Genomic DNA, 17,031 nt, shown 5'->3' with positions numbered 1-17,031 from the left:
TACAGGCTTCACTAATGATGAAACATCATTATGCAGGAATTTTGTGTTTGTCATCAGCATACCATGAAGTTGCATATAATGTGATGGAAGATCTGTATGCATTTCATCATATTCTACAACGCAATAAGACAAGGAATTTTCTCTTGAAGAAAGCCTATCTTCGTAAATCATTTCCATTATCATCCAAAAATATACAACTCCAATCTTTGTAAAAGCTGTTCTATGACAGGCCAAAATCATTACAAGCATAACCCTTCAATAATAACTACGATTACTGAATGATAAAAGTTAAGTCACCCAAGTTACACTAGACCTTCAGGAAGCAAAATAATTTGGCTTCCAAGAAGACTCGCCTTCAACTCCTAATAATTTATGAGATGCACCAAAAAACCAACGGTTTTGCTATTATTGTTGCAAGGTGACATGCAATTTTCACTTCCACTTTTCCCAGTATCTTACTACAGTCTCCACATCTAAAATCCTGCAAACAGATACATGCAACATTTAAGCCGGCATTGGACCAAAAAAGAAAAGAGTGTCAAAATGAATTAGGTGGTTTATGCCTGGGAGGATCATGGAGATCAAGCTAGCTTATCAAGTGAAGTTTCAACTCTCTACCTATTGAGTAAAAATGACAGCACGTAGCAGCAGGGACGTTACTTTAAAGTTTACTGATTACGCTGATGGGGTATTCTAATTGCAATTGATATTTAGCTATTTGCACAATGTTACTGATTGTACGGATTTGACTGGTTTAAAATTGGTTTGAAAATTGAAAGCTACACACATGGAAATTTTAGTCTGAGCCTATGTTGCAAGGGTATGGGTACGGGTGGGTGTGCGGACATGAAAACGGGTGTAGATACGGGACATGACTAATTTGTAAAAGATAGGATATGGGAACATGACTATATTTACATATGGAAATTAATAATAAAAACGAGATCAATATCGTTTTTTTCTTGTCAACATGTTATGACGAAAAAAAACCTCTTTGACATTTTAATGTTTCTTTTATTGAATAGATTATAAATTGAAAAACTTGCTCATTTTTTAACTAGACTAGATACCGAATGATCATTTAACATCATATACTTATGAACTGTGTATAGGTCGAACGACCCAACAAGTTGCAGAAATTTGAGGTGAAGTGTAAGATATATGTCCAAGAAATGTACTATGAGCGTTTTAAACTAAAATATGTAATATATAAGTGTTATTTGCATATATACCCCTTAAATCATGGGTAGTTACAAACATACCCTCCAAATCTTAGTATCTACAAAACCACCCCTCATATCATCAAATTTGTGAAAAAATAACCCTAAAATCAACAAAACATCAACTTTGTGAAAAAACACCCCTAAAATCAATAAATCATCAACTTGGTGCTAAAAATTTTACTGTCAAATTTTGTTGATAATTTTTACATTGATTAGCTTGTAAAAGTTGATGATTAATTGCTTTGAGGGTAATTTTTTCCAAAATCGATGACTTGGTGAGTAGTTTTGAAAATACTTAGATTTGGAGGGTATTTTTACAAATACCCATAACTTAAGGGGTATTTATGCAAATAACCCAATGTAATTGAGCACACGTCTGAATATATGTGTATACGTTCAAGAAGTGTCAAAGGAGTGTCAGACACGAACACGAATATGGAAGTGTCCGACACAGATACAGTAACCAAGATGAAGTGTCTGGGTAACTTTGGTATGAGCTAACTTTGGATCAGTCAAGGAACTACTCACTAAAGCAGAAGCAAGATTCTATACACTTAGGCCCTGTTTGGTTTGAAGGAAAGTAAAGAAAAGGAAAAGAAAATGCAATAGAAAATATCTTTCTCTTGTTTGGTTTGGAAGAAAATGAAAAAGAAACTGAATGTTAAAATCACCCAAGAAAGTTCCATATAATCTCAGTTCGCTTCCCGTTTCCCGACTCAAACGGAGAGAAAATGACAGAGAGGGAGAGAAAATCTCGCCCGACACCTCCTTGAAAAATCCCGACTCCATCCCCGACCTAGTCGACGCCATCTGTATTCGTGGGTCGTCGATCAAACCCTAGTGCTCTCTGATCCTCTCCAGATTCGTGGTTGTCAACATGAATCCAAAATCATCGTCAGAGGTAAATTCTACTCATAGTGTTCGAGCAAACCCTAAATTCTACTCATATTTAAAGAGGAGAACAACATCCAAAATGTAAGTACACACATTTTTTTTTTTGTAATTTGGTCGAAGTTTTTAGTTTTTTATGTATTGGATTTCGATTATCCTGGCAAAATGTGCATTCCTTTATTTGTGCTTTTGAGTGTTGTGGGACAAAACCCAGAGTCAAATTTTTTTTACTTTATTATCTTTAATCTCTTATATTTTGATTATAAGGAATTTCGAGGTATGATGGTCTAATTTAATGGCAGAAACTCTAATGCTAATATGGGTGAATTCTTTGTATTGTATATCATTCTTTTTTTGGGTTGAGACCTCTTTGTGTTATTATTCTTGCAAATATGTATTCCATTGTTAGTAATTTTTGCTCTATTTTTGCTGTAATTTCTTAATTATGTTGTGGTTTAAGTATATGGAATTTGGAAATGTGATATAGTATTTTCAGTGCTAGAAATGATGATGAAAATGTAGGCGAATTTGGTATCGGTCCATTTAGGGAAGATGCTAGTACTCACTTACTAGAGGATGGGCTACTATCACCATCTTCAAAGACTCGGACGGCAGAAACACCTGCCATTTTCCGGTGCCTATAATTACTAAATTATATTCTGAAAATATTTAGTTGTTTGCTTGAATCTTATCAAGTGTAATTTGCTCTTCTCTGTGGAGCTGTTCAGATTCCTTATGTTGGATAAAGATTTCTTGGTTGAACATAGATTGACATTGAGGGCAATGTAAGCCGAGATATTTTCTAAGTTTTTGACAATGAAATTCTTGTTAGATTGCAACCCAAGCTAAGGGCTCTCGATGATTATGTTTCAGGTCAGAGTTTGGAGCTTTCATGGTCTTATATTATCTGTGTGACCGCACGGGTCTATTTGAAGAATCAAAAAGGGGAGTTTTTATTAGCATTTTGAGATGGAGTATTTGAAGAAACATTAAACCATAAATCATAATTATTCTATGTAAACCTGTTCAGTATTAAAAAGGGAAAAAACTGAATTTTTGTCCTCCAAGAATACAAATTTTACCATATATATAACGCCTAGAGTGTTAAAGACGTAAACAAGAGGATTGAGAATGAGGTACTGGAGTCTAATCCTTGAAGGGGCACCAAAGGGTACAAACTTATTATAAAACTAAGCTATAAGTGAACATTTAAGTTAGAATAAAAAAAGATAAACTCATCCTAAATTTGATGAAGCGAGTCTTAAGTGCTTTTAAGTAGCCTTCAGTCCCTTATTTTGTGTTACCTTTATTGAGGTATTCTATTATGAGTTGTTGATGGCACTAGGTGGACCGAACAAAGTCATTTAACATGTGTTGAAATTGATGCCATGACCATAGCTAGAATATGTTATGTTCAGCCAAAATAGCAGAAAATGGAAAAGAAAACTAAATTCACACTATGTTTGTACTCATCAACAAATTTGAGAGTACATCTCTCCACGATAGTTGTTGTATGCAAGGGTGAAGGTTCAGGTTGCAGTTGACTGATGCATTAAGTGCTAATACTTTTATAAACATCTATAAATGTCATTTGATATGTATGGATGGAAAACTAAAACAACTTTATGCACATCCTCAAGGAAAGACTTTTAATCGTGGGAACTCAAGTTAATTGGACATTTGTATTTAAATTCTTTGCTATTGCTTTCTGCTTCAGGAATTTCCTTATTCTTTTTCTTCATCATCAAGCTATACTATAGTTATCTTTCTATTTCATGTTTCTCCTAATTGTTCATACATCCATCTTGACTAAACCATTCTACTTCATGGACCATTCTATTTCATGTTTCTCCTAATTGTACACTAATTACAGTGAATTGCATGAATCATTCTATTTCATGTTTCACCTTCTTGGCAACCTAATTGTACACTAATTACCCTAATTCAGGTGTCAATTTTCTGAACTGTTTTCTAGTAATTCAGGTGTAAGTAGGTCATTGAAAGGGTGGTAGTTAGAACTGTTTTCAGCCTCGTTCTGAACTGGAAATGTATCGAACTATCGATGTAAGGACATAGAATGTGTTGTAACTGTAAATGTTGAGCATCTCTCCATAGACTTACTGTTTATATATGGGTCTGAAGCCATGATACTTGTGGCAAACACACATGGTGATCCCAGTTCAAATTTGTGACTGTCTAATAAGATCTCACAGTTTCTTCTATCTAATAAGATCTGCCGGTTTCTATCTTCAGACCTACTTACAGAGATGAGGTATCTACTTGATTTTTGAGTTTGAACTTGTCTTAAGACTGATTCAAACGCGTAGTGATTTTTTTGTCTGCTATAATTCAAACTTGATGAACGTCCTATAATTCAAATACATAGTGAATTTTTTGTTACAAGAACTAGTGTATGAAAAGGTTGTGTAAAATCTTTGTTGAACATCCTATATGGACTTTGTCAGATCACCTGTTGTATGTTTATGTTGGTTCAGTCATCATCTATATAAGAAGAGAATAATTTCCTTATTTCATTATAGTTTTAGTATTTTGGGTTATTGGAATTCAAAAAGTGAGATGTGATCAAGTTAGTTTTACTACACGTTCAGATTATTCTGTGAACCTAGGCTAATTCAAAGGCCTATTAGTTTAGACCACATGCATTGATTAGTGTACCTTTTTTGCTAATTATCTGTTATATGCCTAATGTTTCTTATTGATTTCAAAGGCCATTGGGTCTCAGATTTCAAAGCCTATAGTTTGACATTCATCAGCACTATTGGTATGTGTCTTGACTTCGGTCTTAGACATAACTGTAGCTAATGATCAGGTGCCAAGTAATTAGGGCTCTAGTGGTTATGAATCTGTCAAAGTTCTTTCACTTATAATGCTAGTTTTGGCTGTCTACAAGCCACTTCCATCATTTCTGATGATTAGTCTTAAGAAAAGAACCATGATACGATGAGTGGTAATTTCATTTTGCTTCTAAAAGAATGTTAAGACTTCATTTTATAGGTTTTTGACATTTATATTCTACTTATTTGAACTTTTTTTGAATTAATTTCAGGGTGCGAGATTGATGTTTTGATGGGCTCACTAAAGCCAAAAACTAAGGACTTCGGCATATTTTCTGTGTCTCTATTTGGTTAAGATTCTCTATATGAAACTGATTGTAATAGAATTTGTTGGTTAAGATCTTCTATATGAAATTGATTGTAATAGACTTTGTTGGTTAAGATTTTTTATATGAAATTGATTGTAATAGGCTTTGTGACTAGAAATGAATTATACTTTATATTAGGAATATCATGACATTTACTTTAGAGTTGTTTTCTTGAGTTAAGATTGTGCAAACATGTTCGGTAACTTGTAAATTTTTTAAAAATATGATAGAATCACAATTTAATTTAATTATTTATTTGTAAATTATTTAAAATCTAAATCTAATTCCAAAAAGTATGAATTAAAATTATGTTGTGATAATTTTCTTCATCTTTTTCTCAGAAAAGTAACTAAACAAGAGAAAATGACTTTCTTATGAATTTTCTTCTAACTTTCCTGACAATATTCTTTCTAACCAAACAATAAAAAGAATATCATTTTCTTTTCTTTTTCTTTTCCTTTCTTTTTACTTTCTCTTTCTTTTTCTTTTCTCTCCCTTTCTCTCAAACCAAACATAGCCTTAGTGGATTATACAGAAGGAAAGAACAAACACTTAAATACATGGGTAACTCTCATGCTAGACTCATTGATTCACTGTTGGTCTATAATGTAATAGACGGACAAAACAAATAAGGGACCTGAGATAAATAAAACCAGTGATATTTCATCGCTGTTGCGTTTTATGGAGATTGAAAAGATTATAAATTTGGGCATCCAACTCCACTTTTTTGTGAATTAAAAAGTTCCGGTCAGGTCTGCTACCAGCCTAGCTGTGAGCTTTTTTGTTATGGTTGAATTTAGAGTTGAAATTTAGCAGATAAGCACAATATGTGAAAGCGGACTATTAGACACAAACTGAGGCAATACCAGAGGCTCAAACCTGGAATAATGTCAAATAAACTATTCATGTGTGGTAGGCAAGGTTGATCTATTCTGTTGTCTGGCTCTGTCAAGCAAAATCAAACAGAAAATTAGGATATAATCAATGAGGTGCAGTGTCAACAATCAAGGAACAGAATGCAAGCACAATCCTTGGAGGTTCATGAAAGAATGGTATTTCAAAATAAATTTGTACTGATCTGAGTTACCTTAGGTTGCAGAATCTTCCTACTTTCACTGAAATACTGGTTAGGATGGTTGATACCAGATTCACAAGAAGTAGCATGAATAGCTTCGAAAGTCAACGTACATGCTAGCTGGAAAATGATAAAACAACGTGAATTATTCAAGTGAAAAGGACCAGAAAAGATAACAAACAAAAAGGAACAATGAAGAGGCTTAAATATTTTTACTTGATAATGATGATTTCGAGCCTTATCAATTACATCTTCCAGTGTGTGTCCCCCTACCCCCATTTTACCAAGAGCAGCTCTAAGATTTTCCTCGCTGAGAACAAAGCATTTGATAATTGATAACAGTAAATAAGAAAGACCCTTAAGCCCACAATAAACTAAGCAGCACAATTCAGCACTTTGCAGTTCAGGCTTAATAATGTAAAACCCAAAAGATGCAAGTAAATCACAAATATGTAGCAGCAAAAAAAAAAAAAAAAGAGGAAAAAGACTAAACTCAAAACCAATATGGGAATAAGTGAGAAGCAGGAATCTGGATCAATAAAAAGATTACGAGACAAAAACACTGCAAAGATAAATCTCCTATGCACAAATTAGTTAACCATCAATAGCAAGATATATAGAAAGACTATTAAAGAGGACCAGCTAAGGGTGCGATAAAAGCATAAAATAAGCCCAAATTATAGGTTGTGAAGTATAAACAACACCAAAAACATCTTGAAAGCTTTCATCAATCATGCAGTATAATCCAATCCAAACATTGAAATGTATGGATAGCAGTTTTAATTTCTCTATTATTCGATATATGTTTGGAGTTTCAAATGCCCCATAATTTTGAATCAGAATCAATTGATGCATGCAATAAGTCTACTATGCAGACATAGACCAGTGCAATAAAGAATAATGCTGTTACTCACATCTAGTGATTGATCAGGCTGAATATTATCAAGTATACAAAAGAAATTTATAAGCCAACTAATTATCATATAAAAACTTGCCTGGAAATAATTGATAATAGCAATAACAAAGTAACTTCTACTTCTATGTGACCAAAAGCAAAAAAAGATAGTGTTAGTCCAAACTAAACAAATTGACATGAGACCATACCTAAAATGTCGATAAGGGCAGCCGTGATCACCAGACCCAGTTGTGGATGAGATAATCTTTTGACAGGAATACGGCGTATAATCCTGAAGCATGCAAAACAACATAAATGTAAGAGTATTATGCAAACTAATTCTTTGATGCATTTCCTTCAGAAAGATTCTGCTCATGCAAGTTCAAGCAGCCTTACAGTCCTCTTTCCTTCTTTCCCATAGTTATGCCGAATGCTGTATGCATATTCTTTGTCAAACCTCTCAGTGTTAACCTAAGCCATAAATAATAAAATAATTCAGCACTAGCATAAGTCAATATCTTAGATACACATCATGCTGGTAGTTAGGTGATACTATTCTAACACAGTTTGACATCTGATACCTAAGAAATGCAAAGTAACATGTAGCTATTGTATACAGTATTCAATAACCATAGTAGATTCAGTACCAAATTGTCAAATTAGGCTACATCAAGTTCATTTATCGAAAGAAAAAATAGCGTACATTGATAGCAAAATTTAGTGCAAACTACACGGTGGTGCCTTCTGACAAGTAACCCTTACACAGTATTTCAATATACAACTTATAAATATAGATTAACATGGGATTATTCCCAGTACCAGTCAACTCATAAGTATCGCTAGGTATCATCCAATGCTGTTATGCAGATGGAAGACAGTATTTAAGTAGTTGTCTTTAAGTTAGATGCATGCCATTCACAATAAGGATGACCACACAAAAGATTAGGCCGGTTGTCAGAGATATCTGAATCAGGAGAAGGGCCAAGATGGAAACCACTAAGGCAGTTAGCATTTGGCTAATTCAATCACCATCCTACATCAACCCTTTATTCGTTCGTTTCAAGTTCTTCTTAGAGGATTATAGGCATACAACAGGAACCACATTTAGCCAATTAATTAATCGATTGTGGTTTAAGCTCGTCCTGAGCAACAAATGATGTGAGGTCAGTTGAAGATCAGGAAAAGAAAAATCTCTCAGAGAAAATGTGAAAAGCCAAGATACCTATTAGGGATCATATATTGTCATATCATTGTCACATATTCCCATATCATGCCTATGGTAATGAGTACATGCTAATTACTACAGAAATTTGTCAACGTAGTAAACATCGTATATTGAGCTCAACCAAGATGATCCAACTGATCCAAATTTTTACAGGCATTGAAATCTTTAATGACCAAGTTGCAGATAATCAGTAGGATTGAAGTATAAAATAGGCTGCATAGCTGTCTAAATTTATTTTCAATCAAAACTATGATTCCATTAAATTGGATCCAAGCAATCTAAAGCTAAGCTTGTTATCATAAAATTTTGAGTCTATTGTAAGTCATGAATTAACATTAAAAGAAGTTAACTGTAAGTGTGATGAGATGAATATAAAAATTCAAGCTATTCATTTTAATTAGATAAATCTGTATTGGAAGAGATGAATAGCTTGGATCAAAAAGTCCAAGCTTTGTGCTGCATCTATTCACATGATGTATGAATTGCAAAATCATGCATAAATAATTCATACAATGAGAGGTGAACTTGGAATCCTTAAAAGCCTATCAAGTCTTACTAAGAGATCAAGAAGCATAGGAGAGATTACATCAATGGATTTGACTGCCACTTGAAAAATGATAGCCCCAAATTACAGTTAAAGCAGAAAAACAAATGTTACCTAGTACGACCAGTTAAGTACAGTACCCATTTTAAAATATATTCAAAATTTAGAATGCGTGCAACCCACATGAGTACCAAATTTTGAAGTCAACTTACTGTCAAATCTAAGGCCTTACTAGGATTAGTAAGTTTTTAAATAACAAGGATTAATGATGATACTTTCAATTGGAAAATAGAATCCTGTTGTACATAATAAGGTTTTTTATAATTGTTATTGAGACCATACAATAAATACAAATACCTTGCACAGGAAGTTTACCATTCTTCCCTTGTCTCTGACTCTATTCCATTGGTGTCTAATGTTAGATGTATTATGGGGGAAAGCCCCTAATCACGTTTATCACACACAATCAAGTAGACTTCATTCAAAGTTATTCTGGACTACAAAAGTTCTAATGGAGATTAGTAAGAGGAATAATTGACTGGTGTAAATAAACTTCTTAGAATCAAATAACCAAATCTAGTGCTAATGTTGTCTAATTGCACTGACAAGGAATCCCTGTTGATCTGTAGTCCACGCTTCATCCAGATTCAGTTAGGCAAGTATAAGTTTTGTTAACATGGATCAATCATGCATGAGTTTGAGAATTGAATACTCCGGTATAGTAAAAAAAACCTTTAAACTTCGCACGAGAAACTCAGTATCCGTGCTTAGTTGGAATCATCTTGTCTATGCTATTGAAGGTTTATCAGGTTTAAACACCGTAAACAAAATGACCGATGAAAAGCAACACAATTATCTGGCAAAATTATCGAGTTCATATAGAACAGTGATAATAATTGTTAACGTGAAATGCATGAAAGGAAAATAGTGAATATCATAAGTGAAATACAGTTTAAGAGGCATTTCAAAGCAATGAACCTTTGGAGAAAACTCAGCTCTCCAGAAAGCAAGAGCATCCTCCAATTTCAGGCCAACACCCTGAACAGGAAGGGAAAAAAGAAGATTTTGAAAGATGTTAGAACTTAAACCAAGTTAGAGGCAGTTATGTCATCAAAAAAAAAGTTAGGCAGTTATAAGTATTTAAGAAATACATAATGCTTTCATCAACTGATTTAACTTCGTGAAATTTCGCTAAAAAAATCATCTTCTATAGTAGATAGGCACTAGGGCACACTCCATTAAATCTCAATTAAGCTCAACCTAGCTTTTTTGACAGTCCTAGTGGGCACATGCATTCTAGGAATTAAATTTTGATTTTGATTAAGGGTCCCATTCTAAGAAGGTATGCGTTCTCTTATTGGCAGCTTTATCGCATAAACCTCAGGCAAGGTACAAACTTCAATTATTTACCATAATAGGACTGTAATCTTAGATTCTGTAGATGGTACTTTGTTGAAAACAGGTAAATATAGCCTGTAGAATTTCTCTAGAAGCTTCATATGTACCCTATGAATTATATTAGCTAGCTGGATAAGTTTTTGACGTATCTGGCGGGTTCATTTTTGGTCATGCCAATAGCATAAACATCTGGAAACAGATCTTCCGAGAGGATAACAGATGTCTAATAACTGAAGCACCAAGAACAAAAAGGCAAAGAATGAATCTCCAGCTTAAGAATGAATTATTAATCCTCAAATTTGCAAATGATTCAAGGTAAAAAGATGATTGCCTTAAGAAAAAGACCCAGTTGCATCCTCCCTCCATGCTTCAAATGATGGTCTTCCCTTAGCTGCACAATGATAGAGCGGCTGATAATTCAGAAAAAGGGAAAAACAGAAACAAGCTGGAGAGACAAATAACCAATATAATGTACAAGATTTAGCTCTTTTACCTTGTCAAATAAATGTCGCATGCAAAGAGGGAAAGAACTACTAGCCAGTTGCTCAATGTCCTTTAGAGAAATATCAGCATATTCTTTTGGCTGCAGCAAGTAGTGGTGCTCAGAAAACAAGTGAATTCAAGGTATCAGGTAATAGAGAGGAATTTTATGGTACCTGAGAATAGTCAGGTCCCAGATAACTTGTGCTGAGGGCTTCCACCATCTAGTTTAGTAAAGAAGCTCAATAACCAAATAATTGACTTTATAAGAATAAGCTGGTTGATGAAATGATACTTACAGGTTTCAACCTATCTCTTTCGTGCACCATGATGGTCAGCCATTTACTGCAAGGCGGCATATAATAATTTATGACAAAAAATAAAGTATGATTTACATGTAAAGCAGTCACAAGAATAATCCTGGTGGCTGAGGTAAGAGGAGGCCATCAAGAAACATACCCACACTATGGGGAAAACCATAAATTCCAATGCCTTTTCAATTTCCTACTGATATTCACCTTGAATAGGACCCCTTAACCCTTGAGTTGAGACATCTTAACTCTTGCTACGTGAGTTAAATTCAATACTGATGATACAATGTGAAAGGTGCGTAACAAGGCATCATAAAACCATATATAGATTTTTCATGAATGTAGCGTAATTACCATGTAGTAATCTCCTAGTGAATACCACGATGACATCAAGTCTTCACATGAAGAATTTATTAGGACCAAATATCTGATAGTCAAAACACTCAAGATACAATTCAGGAGAGAGAAATAAATGAATTTAAGAACGCCAACATGCAATTAACCACATGTCCTAATTTCTTTATTCTTTTTAATATTGTCCTTCTTCCTTTTCTTTTTATTCATCAGTTTGTAGCGTAAAACAGCAGCAGATCATTCAAGATTTAAAACATATAATTGTATTAGCAATTTCACTCAGATTTAATAAACAGCAAACAGTTAAAAAGTGTAAAATGCGATTAAAGTAGATAAGACCAAAATAGTGCTTCCATGTCTGGCTTCCTAAAAGATGTCAAACCAGTAGTCAGACGATTTGTGAAAATTCAGTAAGATTAAAAGGTGAGATGGAGTTTTGAACTTGCAATGTAGTAGTTAATGCTTCACCGTGCAGAATGTAACATCATTTATATAAAGATTTATCATATTAGTGAACATAAGCAATGTGACTTAAAATATTAACAAATCCTCAGATTTATTGAGGTGCATTATGGGAAATTCTTAACTTTTGCATAAGATAATTTGAACCAATAAGTCATCTCATATATAATAGGTAAGAAAATCCTGTGATTTCTAAATAAATAAACAAGGTAGGTTCAAGCAAAAGTTCTTTTATAGCATCTAAGAAAGATGGAAAAGTGAAAGTTCACTCTTTCAAGAAAAATAAGTCAATGATATTTCAGGTTCTTCTTTGAATGACTATATTGTAATTCAGGCAGCATCATCATTTAACGAAAGCGGCAAGCTTATATGCCATTAGGCCCATTACTATAAAAATACAGATAAATATACATCCACACAAGCATCATAGTTGGTTTCTCGTCTCTCAAGCAAATGCCTTAAAAACAATAGAATTGACAATTTTCACCATTGATTTAATATAAACATATCAAGACAATTGATATTTGAAGGTTTAAACCGTCAATGGTACCAATGCTTAGGACAGAAACTGCAACTAATAATGATTAAAAATAAAACAAAATCATATGAAACCTGTTGGTCAGATCAAGAGCCTTGGATAAGGTACTCTGGAAGTGAGTGACAAGAAGAGATACCACCTGATTCAATTATGAAAAGATCATGATAAGCCTTGTAGCTTTAGATGGAGATGCCAAAGATGAAAATTAGTAAATACCTGATTCATGGCAACATAAGCATAACCTTTGCGAAGGAAAACTCTGCGGCTTGCAACAAGATCGGGCACTTCCTCAAAGGGTACCTTCGAGCGAGAATACAAGAAAACTAAGATGAAAATATAATATGCAAGAACGAAGAAAGAGGTGGTGAAGACAAGTGACAAAAAGTTGGGAGGAAAAGCAAACCTTGAAGAAGATGGTATCAGCTGTTAAAAACAAAAATTTAGGAGTATTAGAATGGATAAGAAGATAAAATGATAATTCTATCAGCTGCACAATTGTACTCTTAGACCAATTGAAGTTCCTGTCTAAGTTGATTAAGGTGAGGCCTATGATAAAGAGAAGACTTCACATCAAAGGACACTTCAACAGAGAATACTCAATGTAAGTGTCAGGAACTGTCACATACTTACTGGCCTCACCGTGTCACATGGCTCAGAAAATTGCATGCCATTTTTCTGGACTCTCAAAAGACAAACTGAGTAAGTGTTGAGTCGCAGAGACCCACGAACAAGATGGACTAGGCTAATCAATCCGATCCAAATTGTCTCAAAATGATTTAACCCTAAATTGAGTCATGAATCAAAACAAATTTGACCAAATATTCACCTTATTCTTCCAATTCGGGAATGAGGCTAATCTCATTGCATGAATATTCAGTCCAAACCCGCACTTGAATTGCATGGGTAGATACTCCTAACAAGTCTCCACCTTGGCTCAAAATCAGTTCTTGTACAACTTGAATAAAGTATATAAGACTTAATGGAGATAGTATCTCACCTTAACACTTTGCAAATAAACCCAGTTTCCCAAGAAACAACTGTAACAAACCTAAGCAAGCTCACACCGTGTGGATCAAGTTATTGTTGTCATATGGAACTTCATGTGTCTTCTACCTTAAGTCCTAATCCATGTCAAGAGAGTTTTGAATCAAGCAGAGCATCAAAACCCATTGAACCATGGGCTCAGATACCATCTGTTAGCTAGCAAAGTCTAGTGATCAGATATGCACTAGGTTAATCTACTTGGACAAAAATTGGCTGAAAAAGATTAACGATTAATGAGTCACGAGTCTTTATGTATTTAACCATATATTCATCTACTTGTTTTTCAGTGTCGGATCAAATCTCATCTCATGCTTGGTAGACCAAACCTACGCTCATACTGAATGGATGTGAGGTATTACTAACAATAATAGTCATTATGGCTTGGCTCAGTGGTAAAGAAGTGGGCTTGGGTTATGGGAGCTGCAATGTACGCGACAAATTTAAGGTGTTTGCTCAAAAAATAGATCAATAGATAAATAACAAGAAAAGCTAAAAACTAGCACTAGAGCAGACAAGTTGCTTGAAGCCCCCCAATCTGATTTATTGGTATCTTCTAACCCATGAAGAAACAAGGACGTTCCAAGAGTAAAGTACGCTTCTATATTGGGACCAATAAATATGTAGATGTGCACTCATTCACATGACCGTAGAGATAAATAAAACTTCCCACCTGTCTATAAGAATTCAACATATTTCACCAACTAGGAGGATGCAACTCACTGAAAGAAAGAAACCTTCCCAACCCTCAAGATGGGGGAGAATTCAGTCCTTTCCCATAAAGAAAAATAAGAAAAATTATCACCCCTTCCTCCTTTATCCCCACTGTCTATTGGAAAATCTACAATGTGTTTCTCCTATATTGTATGCCAGTTGTCATGGATCGTGTCCGCTTGGACGTATGTTCTTCAGGGTATTGCAGGTGGAAATATACTAACTAATTACCAAAATGGTTACACTTTTTAATGTTACATCTCAAAAACCTCTTGCATAGGTAACCGAAAACACAGGTCAGTGATATATTCCCTATAACTGTAGCATAAATTGTGTTTCAGCATTCAATTTCAGTTCCCCACATGTCTCAGATTGAGTTGGCTGAATCCAAGGAAATGTGAATTGTCTGGCACATAACATATGGTAAAAAAAATACATTGACAGATATGAAAAAACCTTACTACTTTTCAAGTGTCTTACATGATGTATATTAATGATATGTACATGCATTCAACCATTGTGACAACTAATTAATATTTATAATTGTCGCGTAATTTAAGGCTGGATAGCACATACATATGGAAGTTTGACTGATAGAACGTGCTACTTGAACCAGTTTATCCTTCACAGTCTGCAGAAACACAAATCACAACAGTAGATAACAATTCAACACAAGGTTATAGACAAAGAAAGAACCTTTGTATTATAAATGAAATATGTTGAATCAACAAACCTCATATTCCGCAGAACCAATTGGTTTATTTGTAATATTAAATTCAGACATGATCATCTTCTACAAAATGAAAACAGAAAATTATTGTCAAATACAAAATCTTTGAGTTCAATTGAAGCTTAAAACCTCAAAAGAACAGTGTTATATACCTGGGATTCATAACTTTCAGCTCGATATCTACAGCGGAAAAGTGTGGTCTCCATTTGAAGAAACCACTTTCTCAACTCCTCCCTAGAAATGTTGTAATGATCAAGTAATCTAACCACATAATACAAGCAATCTCTAACTTTTAAATGAGCTTGGCATTAGTCAGAAACTCACGATCTACAATACACAAGTCGAAGTACAAAATGTGATATTATGTCCTTCTTTGTGATTTCTGATGGATCTTGGTGCCTCATGTTTGCTCGCCACAGCTCTTCAACCTAATTACTCACAAACGTTTAAAACTGAAAGTTTCATTTCACAATTGAGATGGAAGTAAGATAAAAGGGTTTGCCCACTACCCTGTGGGAATTGACCCTGCAAATCTAGATATTTGCTAATTTACACCCCCAAATCTACCGCATCTAGTTAAATAACCGCCCAAATCTTACAATTACTTTCAGACACAAAGGATTCAAAATGGTTTTGGGAAAAAAAATCTCAGATTTGTCGTCACAACAGAGCAGCTAGACAGCTCTTATGTGGTAGAATTGGGGGGTAAATTGTCAAATATCTAGATTTCAGTGATAAATTCGCAAGTAAAGTTGATTATGGGTGTATAAGTAAAACCCCCCAAAAAAATACCAATTTTTCCATCTCATCAGGCTTCTTCCCACGGGATAATCCATCAGAGATCCCCTTCAGAACTACACAGAGAAATCCAAAGAGTTAACAGATTGGAAGAATAACCCTAGGCCTACGAGATCTGAAATAAAAGGGAAACCCTAGAAATTACCTCGGAGGCGATCGATGGCATAGAGCTCGAAATCGTCGATGCGAACTTCAATATCGGGGGCGGAGCGATAAAGGGGGATGCTTCTCGGAGTTTGCGCTTCCGCAGTTGAAGCTCTTTTCGATCGAAGAATCTCCATGGATTTCTCGAGAGAGAGAGAGAGAGAGGGGTAAAGAGAGAACTGGGGAAGAAATGATGGAGATTTTGGCGGCTGGCATTTTATGGCGAGGCGGGATTTGGCGGGAAGAAATAATAAGAATCCACACCGCATTGCCATATGGGCCTGGCGCACGCCCAACCAAGCCCGGCTAGGGGTGCCAAATCGTATCCGTATCCGAAGAAATATCCGTAATCGTATGAATATGGTTACTCAAATATATAACCGATAGGATATGGTTACGGATATGGTTTTGTAGTGAAATATCTGTATCCGTATCCGAAAATATCTGAATACATATTGGTCATACTCTTACGATAGTTTCGATTCTTAGATTATGAATTCATGGTTAATTTTGATGATCAAGATGTCTAATCTTAGCTTTTCAATAATAATGAATATATTAACGAACTCTTTTTGTATCACATGACTATATTTTTCTGAATACTATCTAGTTTTCTCATATCCTTTTTGTATCCGCATGCATATCCGTTTATATATCCGCATCTATATCCGTAACCGTATCCGATTTCCGTAACCGTATCCGATTTTTCTTACCGACATATATCTGTATCCGAAATTGGTAAGTGGATATGGATATGATAAATATCATATCCGAACCGTATCCGCTCCATTAACACCCCTAAGCCCGGCCCACGAGATGGGACGGGAAAGAAAATAAAAACAGAAAGGGTGGTCAGAGAGTAACAAGCAGGATGGAGTAGGGTGGCGACTTCGAATCGAATAGAATGCTTTGATGTTGGTACTCGTATTGAGAGAGAGAGAGAGAGATTAAAAATTTGAACAAAAATCTCATCCTTACGCCCCCCGTACAAAACCTTTCCCTTTCAGAAGAGATCATCAGATAAAAAAAAAAAAAAAAAACCCCC

At 34.7% G+C, this 17,031-nt stretch overlaps 1 protein-coding gene across 2 annotated transcripts; it reads right to left on the bottom strand.

Moving 5' to 3' along the window:
- Nucleotides 158–16,199, bottom strand: LOC109830588 (probable DNA primase large subunit). Of its 2 annotated transcripts, none has more exons than XM_020397893.1 (20): nt 15,988–16,199; nt 15,837–15,898; nt 15,369–15,472; nt 15,197–15,278; nt 15,048–15,104; nt 14,891–14,945; nt 12,963–12,982; nt 12,776–12,859; nt 12,634–12,698; nt 11,194–11,239; nt 11,071–11,118; nt 10,908–10,997; nt 10,746–10,805; nt 9,995–10,054; nt 7,644–7,718; nt 7,457–7,539; nt 6,569–6,662; nt 6,365–6,472; nt 6,157–6,222; nt 158–481 (listed from the first exon to the last, which is right to left on the bottom strand). In XM_020397893.1, exons 1-19 carry the CDS (start codon nt 16,121–16,123, stop codon nt 6,205–6,207), a joined length of 1,347 nt encoding a protein of 448 aa, XP_020253482.1. In that variant the 5' UTR covers nt 16,124–16,199; the 3' UTR covers nt 158–481; nt 6,157–6,204. The 2 variants fall into 2 exon arrangements, with proteins under 2 accessions (XP_020253482.1, XP_020253481.1); XM_020397892.1 differs by having other exon boundaries at nt 15,048–15,107; nt 15,988–16,198.

The sequence above is a fragment of the Asparagus officinalis genome, chromosome 2 (assembly GCF_001876935.1).
Source record: "Asparagus officinalis chromosome 2, Aspof.V1, whole genome shotgun sequence".
Classification (NCBI taxonomy): domain Eukaryota; kingdom Viridiplantae; phylum Streptophyta; class Magnoliopsida; order Asparagales; family Asparagaceae; genus Asparagus; species Asparagus officinalis.
This window is presented reverse-complemented; position numbering and strand designations above follow the sequence as displayed.

What these genes read in the sequence shown, in the direction of transcription:
- LOC109830588 (XM_020397892.1), bottom strand. Translation starts at nt 16,123, where the DNA reads ATGGAGATTCTTCGATCGAAAAGAGCTTCAACTGCGGAAGCGCAAACT. An exon ending in CTGATGAGATGGAAAAATTG is followed by an intron (nt 15,473 to 15,836) that starts GTATTTTTTTGG and finishes GTGAGTAATTAG; the next exon opens with GTTGAAGAGCTGTGGCGAGC. An exon ending in AAAGAGATAGGTTGAAACCT is followed by an intron (nt 11,119 to 11,193) that starts GTAAGTATCATT and finishes TTACTAAACTAG; the next exon opens with ATGGTGGAAGCCCTCAGCAC.